Source organism: Anolis sagrei, chromosome 2 (assembly GCF_037176765.1).
Source record: "Anolis sagrei isolate rAnoSag1 chromosome 2, rAnoSag1.mat, whole genome shotgun sequence".
NCBI classification, from domain to species: Eukaryota; Metazoa; Chordata; class Lepidosauria; order Squamata; family Dactyloidae; genus Anolis; species Anolis sagrei.
Genome location: NC_090022.1, coordinates 150,415,022 through 150,429,422, shown reverse-complemented (window position 1 = coordinate 150,429,422; position 14,401 = coordinate 150,415,022). Strand labels below are relative to the sequence as shown.

The 14,401-nt window shown below is 44.2% G+C and overlaps 1 protein-coding gene across 2 annotated transcripts in view; it reads right to left on the bottom strand.

Moving 5' to 3' along the window:
- B4GALT1 (beta-1,4-galactosyltransferase 1) overlaps positions 1-12,666 on the bottom strand; it is a 54,344-nt gene extending 41,678 nt beyond the window's left edge. Inside the window, exon 1 of one of the 2 annotated variants that reach the window (XM_060763791.2) lies at positions 12,094-12,666. In XM_060763791.2, coding sequence (XP_060619774.2) covers positions 12,094-12,313 — 220 coding nt within the window. In that variant the 5' untranslated portion in view covers positions 12,314-12,666. The remainder of the gene's footprint in view (positions 1-12,093) is intronic. The other variant, XM_060763792.2, reaches the window with a different exon arrangement.
- Positions 12,667-14,401: the final 1,735 nt, after the last annotated feature.

Below are 14,401 nucleotides of genomic sequence, written 5' to 3'. Positions count from 1 at the left end.
GTCTTATTTCCCTATCGGTGGATTACAGGATACACAAACACAAGGGAAACATTCAATGCTTCAAAACAATGAAACACAGATACACAGATAAAGGTAAAGGCTTCCCCTTTATCTTTGGCTCTGGGGGTGGTGCTCATCTCCATTTCTAAGCTGACGAGCCTGTGTTGCCCGTAGACACCTCCTAGGTCATGTGACTGCATGGAGCACCATTTACCTTCCCATTGAAGAGGTATCTATTGATCTACTCACATTTGAATGTTTTCAAACTACTAGGTTGATAGGAGCTTGGGCTAACAGCGGGAGCAAATTCAGGACCTCAATAATTTAATCCATTGCACCACTTCAGCCCCTCATGCATGTATAAGTTGAGGGGAGGTTTGATGGTCAAACTAATGGATGTTGTTATGATCCATTGATAAGTTGAGGATCATTCTGTGGAGAAGAGAAAGCACCAACGCCACTTTGGTGGGCCAAATGCCCCTATCTGGCACCAACACAATTTTTCCACTCAGGCATTCAAAAAGGATCAGAAGCAGTACCACATTGGAGATAACAGAGGAGCCAGTGCTTCTTTTACGCTCTCCAATGATGGACTAAGATCTTGCCTTTCACCACTCTACTCGAAGAAGGAGAAGTTTCCTCTTTTGATGAGAGTTAAAGTGCCCTACATATATTGACTTATGGATAAGTTGAACCAGGTTTATTGGGTTGATTGTTGTTACATGAGTATTACCAAGAGAATAAACTACTTTTCCCATATAAAAATGCTAAATTACATAAAAGTTTTGAGTTGGAGGGGGGAGGGACATCCAGGGGCCATTGGAGGTGGAGAAATTACAAGGTTTTTCCCCCCCAAAACTACAAGTGTAATGAGAAATTTTATTCTCCTTCTCATATGTAAGACTAAAACTCTGGATCCTGAGAAATGGAATGGCAACAGATTCATGACAGGTTAAAGCATATACCTGCTGACTTAATCTATATACTGTATAAATGCTCTTCGTTTTGAGTGACATCATAACTCAAAAACCGCTGGACTAATTGCCACCAAATTTGGCCATAAGACATCTACTAACCCAAGGAGTGACCATTACTCAACGATTTTTGTCATTTTGGAGTTGTAGTTGCTGAGATAGGAGCCCCCGGTGGCGCAGTGGGTTAAACCCCTGTGCTGGCAGGACTGAAGACTGACAGGTCGCAGGTTCGAATCCGGGGGGAGGCGGATGAGCTCCCTCTATCAGCTCCAGCTCCTCATGCGGGGACATGAGAGAAGCCTCCCATAAGGATGATAAAAACATCAAATCATCCAGGCGTCCTTTGGGCAACGTCCTTGCAGACGGCCAATTCTCTCACACCAGGAGTCACTCCTGACACGACAAAAAAAAAAGTTGCTGAGATTTATAATTCACCTACAATCAAAGAGCATTCTGAACTCCACCAACGATCGAATTGAACCAAACTTGGCACACAGAGCTCCCATAACCAACAAAAAATACTGGAAGGGTTTGGTGGGCATTGACCTTCAGTTTTGGAGTTGTAGTTCACCTACATCCAGAGAGCACTGTGAACTCAAACAATGAAGGACCTGGACCAAACTTGGCCTGAATACTCCATATGGCCAAATATGAACACAGATTGAGGGGAAATAGACATTAACATTTGAGGGTTGTAGTTACTGGCATTTATTGTTCATCTACAATCAAAGAGGATTCTGAACCCCTCCAATTATAGAATTGATCCAATCTTCCCACACAGAACCCCCATGACCTAGAGATAATACTGTGTTTTTTGGTGGTCTTTGGTGACCCTTCTGACATCCCCTGGCGATGCCCTCCAGGGGTGTCCCGACCTCCAGGTTGAGAAATATTGTCTTAAGGCCATCCAGTCCAACTCCCTTCACCAGGGCAAGACGACATAATCAATACCCTCCTGACAAAGAGCCATCCAGCCATAGATAGATAGATAGATAGATAGATAGATAGATAGAGATATAGATAGATATGATTCACACACACACATACATATATATGTATGTATATATATGATAAATATAGTATCATAGACTTGAAAGGGACCCCTAAAGGAGGACAATTATATATTGCATGTTCCAGAGTAGGCAAACCAGACACTCTCCACATCAACATTGACAAAGAAACAACAAGAAATACTGTTTAGCCACAAGCATAAAGAAATTACCTACATTAGAAACCAGCATTTTCTCATTACTTTATTTTCCAGCTCACCAGACTGGGCCACAGCATGCATGGCAGAGGACGGCTAGTAATATATAATCAATTTATGATGTTTGGCAAAAGATATGACAACTCTACTCAGTTAGACTTGGTATGTCACTATTTGTGCTAGGCTGAACCAAGTGTCCATGTAAATTTCTATACAGCCTGTGCTTGTTGGCCAGTGGATATATTTAGTCTTCTCAGCAACACAAGGTCAAAACAACAAGTTCCACAGTGGTACTTCAGTTACGATGGTATCAGACTCCAGCAAGAGCAACTCAAAAACAAACTGCAAGTCATTCATGGGCGGTTAAGGAACACAGACACTCAGCACCACCTCAACAATTCAGATAAATTTCCTTTAAGCTTTAATGTTTAAAACAAATAAAACTGATACAAGACGACATGTGGGGTCCCCATCTTGCAACACTGAATCAGGGACTTTCAGCATGGTTTAGTACACCAGAATACTGGTCAGTCATATATTAACACTTGACTGCTGCTGAATATTCTAAAAAGAAATAATGTTGGCTATATCTGAATTAGCTGACACTGTCTGCTTATTACAAGTTCCTTTAAATTCTGATGGGTGTTACTTTGCTTTACTACTCATGTATTTAAATTTTAAAAAGGCAATCACACGGGCAAATTTTTTTATAGATACCTTACCTAATAATTTTTTAAAAAAAAATTATTTAGTGGCCCAGAATAATAAATATTAGTGTTAACTGTGAAAAATTAGTGTTAACTGTGAAACCAGAAAATTATTAACAGCATAATCCCATGCATGTCCACTCAGAAGTACGCCTCACTCAGGGCTTGTTTACAAAAAAAAAAAAAAAAAAAGGGGGGGGGGACTGGTCTCACTTCAGATCCAGTGCTGGATGTCTACACAAAGCACAACAACTACAAGTGAGTTCTGCCCTTAGCTGAAGCTCTGGAGTATCCAGAAGTTTTGTGGGCATCTGGACAACTGTACTGGCCCTGTTCTGGCCTGATCCACTATGTAGTAGAGCAATGTTTTTCCACCTTCCTAATGCCCTAATCCCTTAATACAGTTCTTCATGTTGTGGTGACCCCCAACCATAACATTATTTTTGTCGCTACTTCATACCTGTAATTTTGCTATTGTTATGAATCTTAATGTAAATATCTGATATGCAGGATATATTTTCATTAACGCACCAAATTTGGCACAAATACTTGGTATACCCAAATTTGAATACTGGTGGGATTGGGGGGCTTGATTTAGTCATTTGGGAGCTGTAGTTGCTGGGATTTATAGTTCACCTGCAATCAAAGAACATTCTGAACTCCACCAACAATGGAATTGAGCCAGACTTGGCACACAGAACTCCCATGACCAACAGAAAATACTGGAAGGGTTTGGTGGGTATTGACCTTGAGTTTTGAAGTTGCAGTTCACCTACATCCAGAGAGCACTGTGGACTCAAGCAATGATGGATCTAGACCAAACCTGGCACAAATACTCAATATGACCAAATGTGAACACTGGTGGAGTTTAGGGAAAATAGGGCTTGACATTAGTGAGTTGTAGTTGCTGGGATTTCTAGTTCACCTTCAATCAACGAGCCTGTTGAACCCCAATGACGACAGAATTGGGCCAAACTTCCCACACAGAACCCCCATGACGAACAGAAAATACTATGTTTTCTGATGGTCTTTGGCAACCCCTCTGACAACCCCTTGTGACCGCCCCCCCCCTCCCCCGGAGTCCCAACCCCCAGGTTGAGAAACACTGGTCTAGACGGACATCACCGTCATCAACCTTATCCCTGCATTGATCAGTAGAGGGAAATAAAATGCTGCTGCTACTATTCCATACTGACTACTGAGCTCCCTGCAAGCACTGCAGTTGCATCATTTGGTTCTTGCTTTTTCTGATGTCAGAAAGGGGCCTGTACATGACAACAAAGAAGGAGTGGGTCACTCTACCCCCTCCTTACTGATTGCATGGGTGCCAATTCTGACATTAACAGATGCAACAGGCCGTCTCTTATGGGGAGCTCTGTGTCCAGTAAGAAACAGCAGCACAGACATAGGAACAGGCCAGCACAGGAATGAGCTGAATCATCTGGACTTTTGCCCCGGATTCAGCAAATACATGCTGGATTTGGGGCAGAAATAACCCAGAGTAAACTACCCTGTGTAGATGGGGTTTCAGTTCAATTACATTTATTCCCTTTTGTAGACTACAATCTTGCTCACCATTATTTGCCAGTAAATCTCACGAAACCCAATAAGGTTGATTGCCAACTTGATTTTGTGTGTGTGAATTTGAGACAGCAATGAAAGGGCATTTTTGTCATTAATGGTTTACATGTTTGAATACGATTTGATTAAAAGCATCCACTGATCTAGAATGTTTATTTTACTGACATCTACTAAACAAAACATCCCAACAGCAGGATTTGATTAGAAAATGCAAAGCACATTTAATTATTACAATTCAAACAATATCAAAGCTCTGAATAGAAATTATTTTAATTTCCATTGAAAGGTAAATGATCTTAGAAACTTTTGATACACTAATTTGACGTATGCACGATAGGCTGTGATGATCTACTCATTTGCCTCCAAGATCCCCGCAAACCAACCTCTATTCCGTTGCAGTCATCCAGACACCGCTATTTTCACCATCACTGTCCTCAGAATCATTGATATGAGTTAGTTCAAATTTCAGATTAAGGCAAATTTGATTCAGAACTATTTGAGCCACATTTGTATTGTTTTAAAATGTTGTGAGTCATTTTGGATCCCGTTCAGGGAGAAAAGCAGGATATAAATAAAGTTTATTATTATTATTATTATTATTATTATTATTATTTGTAAACATTTTCTGAAACAATAATTATCTCTTTGAAAATTGAAAATTTTACACAGAAAACTAAAGCACTGGGAAATTAGTCATCCAGCATTATTGCATGCACATAATCTCAAGTGGTCAAGTCCTGGTTGATTTTGGAAACGAACCGGGGAACCTACAGATAACAGAGCAATTTGAGACACTCCATGCAATTTCCATGTATGGAAAAAGGGGAAAGAAATATCCCAAAGATCTACATTAAGATTTGAGCATGACTAAAGTTATGCAGTCTGAGTACCCTCAAGGCACCAGATCTTGTCTGATCTTGGATGCCAAGTAGGATCAGTTCTGTTTAGAACTTGCATGGGAGATCGCCAATGAATACCAGGTGCTATACTTGAGAGGGTGGGACTAGCAAATCACCGCTGAGTATTCCTTGTATAGTTTCAGAAAAACATCTATTTTTGCTTCATTGACTATTCTAAAGCCTTTGACTGTGTGGATCATAATAAACTGTGGCAAGTTCTTGGTGGGATGGGCATCTCAAGTCACCTTGTCTCTCTCCTGAGGAATCTGTACAAGGACCAAGTAGCAACAGTCAGAACTGACCATGGAACAACAGACTGGTTCAAGATTGGGAAAGGCATACGGCAAGGCTGCATCCTCTCACCCAACCTTTTTAACTTGTATGCAGAACACATCATGCGATGTGCGGGGCTGGATGAATGCAAAGCTGGGGTGAAAATTGCTGGAAGAAACATTAACAACCTCAGATATGCAGATGACACCACTCTGATGGCCGAAAGCGAGGAGGAGCTGAGGAGCCTTCTAATCAAGGTGAAAGAAGAAAGCGCAAAAGCTGGGTTGCAGCTAAACATCAAAAAAACCAAGATTATGGCAACAAGAATGATTGACAACTGGGAAATAGAGGGAGAAAATGTGGAGGCCGTGACAGACTTTGTATTTCTAGGTGCAAAGATTACTGCAGACGCAGACTGTGGCCAGGAAATCAGAAGACGCTTACTTCTTGGGAGGAGAGCAATGTCCAGTCTCGATAAAATAGTAAAGAGTAGAGACATCACACTGGCAACAAAGATCCGCCTAGTCAAAGCCATGGTATTCCCTGTAGTAACCTACGGATGTGAGAGCTGGACCTTAGGGAAGGCTGAGCGAAGGAAGATCGATGCTTTTGAGCTGTGGTGCTGGAGGAAAGTGCTGAGAGTGCCTTGGACTGCGAGAAGATCCAACCAGTCCATCCTCCAGGAAATAAAGCCCGACTGCTCATTGGAGGGAAGGATACTAGAGACAAAGTTGAAGCACTTTGGCCACATCATGAGGAGACAGCAAAGCCTAGAGAAGACAATTATGCTGGGGAAAGTGGAAGGCAAAAGGAAGAGGGGCTGACCAAGGGCAAGATGGATGGATGGCATCCTTGAAGCGACTGGACTGACCTTGAAGGAGCTGGGGGTGGTGACGGCCGACAGGGAGCTCTGGCATGGACTGGTCCATGAGGTCACGAAAAGTTGGAGACGACTGAACGAATGAACAACAACAACTATAAAAGGCATGGAGTTGCCATAAATCAACAAGGAACTGGAAGCAAACTCCTTCTTAATGGTCTCCAATTGACTTTTGAGTCATTGATTGGGTAAAAAAAAATGAAAGCACTGAGGACAAGCTTGTTTAAGCCTTGATTAATCTATATAAATAAAAATGTAATGTTCGTTTGTGGGATTAACAGAACTCAAAAACCACCGGGCGAATTGACACCAAATTTGGACACAAGACACCTAACAACCCAATGTATGTCCTTCACTCAAAAAAATTGATTTTGTAATTTGGGAGTTGTAGTTGCTGGGATTTACAGTTCACCTTCAATCAAAGAACCCCACCAATGATGGAATTGAACCAAACTTGGCAGACAGTTCTCCCATGACCAACAGAAAATACTGGAAGGGTTTGGTGAGCAGTGTCCTTTGATTTTGGAGTTGTAGTTCACCTACATCCAGAGATCACTGTGGACTCAAACAATGATGGATCTGGACCAAACTCTACACAAATACTCAATATGCCCAAATGTGAACACTGGTGGAGTTTAGGGAAAATAGAATCTTGACATTTGGGAGTTGTAGTTGCTGGGATTTATAGTTCACCTACAATCACAGAGCATCCTGAACCCCACCAATGTTAGAATTGGGCCAAACCTCCCACACAGAACCCCCATGTGGGCCACAGCAATGCGTGGCAGAGGATGGCTAGTCTATATAGATAAAAATGTAATGTTTGTTTATGGGATTAACATAACTCAAAAACCAATGGATGAATGGACACCAAATTTGGACACAATATACCTATCAGGCCAACAAGTGACAAGTCAGCAGTTCAAATCCAGGGAGAGTGGGTTGAGCTCCCTCTGTCAGCTCCAGCTCCCCATGCAGGAACATGAGAGAAGCCTCCCACAAGGATGGTAGAATATCAAACATCCGGCCGTCCCCTGAGCAACGTCCTTGCAGATGGCCAATTCTCTCACACCAGAACCAACTTGCAGTTTCTTAAGTTGCTCCTGACACAATTAAAAAAAAACCCACATCCATGGCAGGCATCCTCAGAGGTTGTAAGGATGCCTGTCATGCATGTGAGCAAAATGTTAGGAGAGAATGCTTCTGGAACATGGCAATACAGCCCAGAAAACTCACAGCAACCCAGTGATTCCAGCCATGAAAGCCTTCGATAACATATAGAAGAAATACATTCGGATAGTGGTAACATGGCAGTTTAAAAGAATGGGGCATAAAGTAAACAAGAGTACATATACAACTTTGCAAATTTCCTAACAGCTGAATAAATGTTAATAAACTTGATCCAGAAGGTTTTTTTTTTTACTATATTGATAATTTTGGAGAAAAATATATCCTGATCTTCAATGCTGCTGTTTCTGAAGTGAACAAGACAAAACACACACAAAAGACACTACAACAACCACATTTCATTGAGCAAAGCAGCAGAAATATAAAATTATTTTACACAACAGCAAAAAGGGAGGGGGGATGAACAGATTCAAACAAAGTTTAAGGAGTTCCAGCTGTTGCATCTGGTGTTTTCCTCTCTGTACTTGGACAGTGAAAAGACTGCGGAAAATATGAAGAACCAAGCAATGGTCTCCCCTGAGAAAGAAGTTGAAGTCTATTTCTTCTCCACGGGAAATTAGAAGCTTAGAAACATCTCCTGCTGAAAAGGAGCTAAGGCTTCCTTCCGCATTGCTGTCCTCCACTCCTTCCTTCCCTGAGAGCTGATTTTATCACCCCATTTAGCAATGAAGATGTGATTATTTCAGCCCAATGAGCCTTGAAAAACAGACTTTAAAAATATTTCATGGGCGTCTGCCTTTTTATTTGGCAAGGAGAACACAATTTCCTGTATAATGTTTTTTTAAAAAAAATCAGATATCTCTCTCCATGACCCTATCTATTATTACGGAGCGTTCCTATCAATAGAATATTAAGGACATGGAGAAATTTGCACTTTGCAAATAGAAAATAAGACAAGAGACATAAATGGTCTCACAAATAGCAAATTTTAAAATAACTCAGAAAAGTGTATTTCAACATAACCTGAAAGCAGGGAACTTTCCCCCAGCTGTTAGTACACATCACACTAAACAGATCAGAATATATAGATGTTAAGACCTTTTAAAATGACATTACTTGTGGAAGTTAACATCCAAAAAGCCGAAAACCTGGGTGGTGGAAGGAAACCTGGGTGGTGTTTTGGACTTCAACTTCCTACCGGCTGTTAGAAATTGTGGAAGTTGAAGTCCAAAACACCTGGAAGGCCGAAGTTTGCCCATGCCTGACTTAAGCATTGCTTTGGCTCCCAAGGGAAGCTAAATTGAACCATTTTGAAAAGTCCCAGAATGGCACAATGAAGGAAATGGTGAACAGAAAATAAAACAATGACACAGAATGCCTGCAGTTTAGACGGACAGTACTGGAAATGAGGGACTGCCATTTCCCCCAGTGTGCCAGGAACTGGTATCATATTTAGGCTCATCGGCTATAATTGTTGCTTGCTGTCCTGGAAACTCTCCGAGAATGAGAAACAAATAACTCACGGATTGGCACCGAGTAACACTGAGATACAGGGCAAAGGTCATAGAGTTGGGATATAGAGCAGCTTTGCTTAGCCTGCATTCATCCTTACTAGAATCAAGGATCGTCAAATCACTCAAATGTGCTTGTGGTGGGGCCTAAATTACTCTAAAAGATACCAGATCCTGTCTGATGTTGGAATCTAAGCAGGACCAGCCCTGGTTAGTACATAAGGCCCTTCCACACAGCCATATAACTCAGAGTATCAAGGTGACATGGTGGGTAAAACTGCTGAGCTGCTGAACTTGCTGACTGAAAGGTCAATGGTTCAAATCCAGGGAGCGGGGTGAGCTCCTGCTGTTAGCCCCAGATTCTGCCAACCTAGCAGCTCGAAAACATGCAAATGTGAGTACATCAATAGGTGCTGCTTCTGCGGAAAGGTAACAGTGCTCCATGCAGTAATGCTGGCCACAGAACCTTGGAGGCATCTACGGACAACACTAGCTCTTTGGCTTAGAAATGGAGATGAGCACCACTCCCCAGAGTGACTAGACTTAGTGTCAACGGGAAACCTTTACTTTACAATATATATTTTTGGGCAACTGAAAAAAAACTTCTGAAGCACTACTGTTTTTATGCACTGGCAAAATCTCTGTTTTTCTAACAGATCAGAGAAAACGGGTTATTCAGTCTAACAACAAAAAAACATTGCCTTGCATAATTACATCTGGTTGTATACCACATGAAGTTCTGATCTCCAAAAGGTGATTTTTTCCAAATGCCATTTTCCAAAACAGTTTGACGTCAGACATCATTGTATCTCAATTCAAACCCCACTCTCCTGACTAAACAGAACAAACTGCAGCCTTCCAGTTGTTACTCTAGCATTAACTCCCATCAGCTCTAGTCTACACACTTCTGACATGATAAAGAATAGCTCTAGTCATGATGTCTAATGATGAGGAAGACAGGAGTTGTAATTCAGTATCTGGAGAACCACATAAAATGGGATGGAGGGCTGGATTTGACTTGCGGGCTTTGAGTCTGACACACATGGGTCCACTTCAAAGGATAAGCATGCACCAACTCTGCCTAAGGAGGGGAAATCAGCCTAGGCGCATAGGAGAGTTTGTTCCCCTTCTTCCGCAACGTGGCAGATATGATTCATCCCCCACTTCCACAGGCAGAAAGAAGACAGAGGGCAGGGCTCTGGAGGCAGACAGGAAGGAAGGAAGGGGGGAAGGAAGGAAGGAAAAGGAGGGAGGGAGGGAAAGAAGGAAGGAAGGAAAGAAGACAGGAGGGAGGATGGAAAGGAAAGAAGGAAAAGGAAGGGGGAGGATAAAGAAGGAAGGGGGGAAGGAAGGAGGGAGGGAAAAAGGAAGAAGGGAAAGAAAGAAGAAAGGAAGGAAAAAGAAAGAGGGAGAGAGCAAAGAAAGGAGGCAAGGAGGAAAGAATGAAGAAATAAGGAGGAAAAGAAGGAAAGAAAGACGAAAGGAAAGAAGGAAGGAAGGAAAGGAGGAAGGAGGGAGGAAAGATATATTTATTTATTTATTTACTTTGCTTATATACCGTATATATTGATATTTGCGTATATATTGATATACATGTTATATTGATGTATTGTTGTATTGATATTTACTGTTTAATTAACCTGTTATGTTATTGCTTTTAAATGCCCAATGATCTTGTATTGTGTATACTGAAACTGTTCCTGTTAACCGCTCTGAGTCGCCTAAGGGCTGAGAAGAGTGGTATACAATGAAGTAAATAAATAAGAAGGAAGAAAAGAAGGAAAGTAAGATGAAAAGAGGGAAGAAAGGAAGGAAAGAATGAATGAAAGAAAGAAGAAAGGAGGGAAAGAAAGAAGGAAGGAAAGAAGGAAAGAGGGAGGAGGGAACAAATCAGGGAGGGAAGGAAAGAAGGAAGGAAGGAAAGAAGGAGGGAGGGAGGAAAGAAAGAAGGTGAAAAAGGAAGGAAGGAGAGAATTAGGGAAGGAAGGAAGGAAAGAAGGAGGGAACGAGTTAGGGAGGGAAGGAAAGAAGGAAGGAAGAAAAGAAGGAGGGAGGGAGGAAAGAAAGGTGAAAAAGGAAGGAAGGAAGGAAGGAAGGAAGGAGAGAATTAGGGAAGGAAGGAAGGAAGAAAAGAAGGAGGGAGAGAGGAAAGAAAGAAAGAAGGTGAAAAAGGAAGGAAGGAGCGAATTAGAGAGGGAAGGAAAGAAAGAAGGAAGGAAGGAAAAAAAGAAGGAGGGAAGAAAGAAAGAAAGAAAGAAAGTGAAAAAGGAAGGAAGGAAAGAAGGAAGGAGGGAACGAATTAGGGAGGGAAGGGAAGAAGGAAGAAGGGAAGGAAAGAAGGGAGGAAGGGAGGGAAGAAAAGATGGAAAGGAAGGAAGGAAGGAGAGAGAAAAGGAAGGAAGGAAAAGAAGGGAGGGAGGAAAGGAGGGAGGGAAAGAAAGGGATGAGAGAGGAAAGGAAGACAGTCGCGGGTACCGCCATCCCGCTGACTCTGGGCAACCCCATTTCACCCAATGCTGCTGCTGCTGGGAACTGAAAGAGTGGGAAGTGAGAAGCTGCACTCCAGGGAGAAGGCGACAAGATAGGAAATGGGCGCGTTTCCTCCGAAGAAACTCCTTCCTGAGTTTACAGAGAGAGCGAGCACATCCGCACATCTGCTGCCTTTCTGTTTCCACGCTCGGCCAAAGCGGGGCGGTGTACTTTTTCCATGTTTTGAAAATTATGTGCGCTTTTTCAAAAGTTTGCATTTCTACAGGGAGGTGTCTTGTTCGTTTCTTTTTCCTCATCCGCTTTATGGGGAGTCCCTTAGGAAGGGGTGGGGACGAATCGGGTGAGGAGAAGGTGCCCGGTGTCCGCGTGGAAAAGGCTTCGACACAAAGAGAGAGAGAGAGAAGGAGAGCAAGCCCCCCTGGGTGGGGGGGCGCCTGACTTACTGAGCCTTGGGGAGGGGTCCGGGCAGGGCTGGGAGGCGTTTCCGGTCGGGAGGGCGGCGCTGGGGGTCCCCCGTCGGGGCGGGGGCTGCTCGGGGCTGCCTTGGGGCCCGAGGGCGCTGCCGGCCAGGTAGTAGAAGAGCACGGCCAGGAGGTGGAGCAGGCAGAAGAGCACCAGGAGGCGGCAAGCCTTTTGCAGCGAGGCGCCGGGCAGGTCCCGCATCGTCTTCCTCCTTCACGCGGCCGGGAGGGGCGACGGGGGGCTCCGCCGCATGGCCTCCCACCTCCTCCACCGCCGGCGCCCCGACCACCACCAGGCCCGGGCAGCACGAGCCCAGAAGAGGAGGAGGAGGAAGAGAAAGGGGGGTTTGTGAGGTCAGGCCTCCGCTGCGACTGGGCTCCTCCCCCTTTGCTCCTCTCTCTCTCTCTCTCTCTTTTGGTTGCGCGGGGAACCCCTTTCCCTGCGCTCAGGCCAATCAGCGCGCTCCGTTTCCCTGCTGCTCGCGCACGCTGGGTCCCCCTCTCGCGCCGCCACGCGCCGGGCTCCGCTTGCAGCTCCCTTCAGCCTCACACAAGCGCGCGCGCACTCGGTCGCTCGCGCCCCAAGCCCTTTGTAGTCTCCCCGCCTCCCGTCCCGCCCAATCCAGGCAGTTCTTTCTACCCTTTTCGGGCAAATGGGAGGGGGGAGGGGAATGAGGGATGCTCCTATCCACTGATGCCTACTCCCTGGGAGGACTTTAGTGGGAATGACTTTGGAGGAGGAGGCATAGCTATGGGCGCATCTACAGCCAGGCATGGGATATAGGAGTAGCTAACACCCATTCCATCCTCCAGGAAATAAAGCCTGACTGCTCATTGGAGGGAAGGATACTAGAGACAAAGTTGAAATACTTTAGCTACATCATAAGGAGACAGCAAAGCCTAGAGAAGACAATTATGCTGGGGAAAGTGGAAGGCAAAAGGAAGAGGGGCCGACCAAGGGCAAGATGGATGGATGGCATCCTTGAAGTGACTGGACTGACCTTGAAGGAGCTGGGGGTGGTGACGGCCGACAGGGAGCTCTGGCGTGGGCTGGTCCATGAGGTCACGAAGAGTCGGAGACGACTGAACGAATGAACAACAACAACAACACTCGTTCCCTTTGGCCTAAATCAGGCATGGGCACACTTCGCCCCTCCAGGTATTTTGGACAACAACTCCCATAATTCCTAACAGCTAGTAGGCAGTTTAGAACTCCAATATGCTGATGACAACGTCGTCTGTGCACATTCAGAAGAAGACCCACAAGCCACTCTAAACACCTTTGCAGAAGCATACGAGAAGCTCGGCCTGTCATTGAACATCGAGAAAGTCTAAGTGCTCTTCCAGCAGTCACCAGTCAATCCGTCCACAATGTCAGAAATACAGCTTAATGGTGTAACATTAGAAAATGTTGACCATTTCCGCTACCTTGGCAGCCACCTCTCCACAAAAGTCAACGTTGACACTGAAATACAACACCACCTGAGCTCTGAGAGTGCAGCTTTTTTCTGAATGAAGCAGAGAGTATTTGAGGACCAGGACATCTGTAGGGATACCAAGGTGCTTGTTTATAAAGCTATTGTCCTCCCAACCCTGCTATATGCCTGCGAGACATGGACTGTCTACAGACATCGCATGCAACTTCTGGAACGATTCCATCAGCGCTGCCTCTGGAAAATCCTGCAAATCTCTTGGGAAGGCAAGTGGACAAATGTCAGCATGCTGGAAGAAGCAAAGACCAAGTGGCCTGATGGAAGGTCGTGTAGCCTATTCTGTTGGCTCCATTGTTCTAGTATTCAGAGCTGAAAGTCAGACCCACAACAAACATGTTAATAGGTTACCCTCCCTCCCTCCAGCGTACACCCCTATGTAGTACAGGGAGAGGAAGTATTTGCTTTCAAGCCTACTCAACCCCCAGGAAGCTTATGATGAACCCTCAGGCAAGCCCATTCTTTCTTTGTCCTGTGCTCCAGTTTCTTTCCTGCTGGTCTGCCCTCTCCTGCTCTCAGTTGTGCGTGCGTTTGTGTCTTTAAGTCACCTGTTGACTTACGATGACCTTATAGGGTTTTCTTAGGCAAGTGGATTTGTCCTCAAATGACATCTTGAAATTCTCCAGCATCTTTTCGCTCACATTTCCTTGTCAGTATGAGGAGGGTTGACTGTACTTCTTTTTACATAGACAGATGTCTGAGCATGTATGTGCAAACTCTTTAATTACCCATATTTAGAAATTGCTTTGGTTTGAAGATTTCTGCACTCTATGCATTACATTAATATGCTTCGTTTCCAT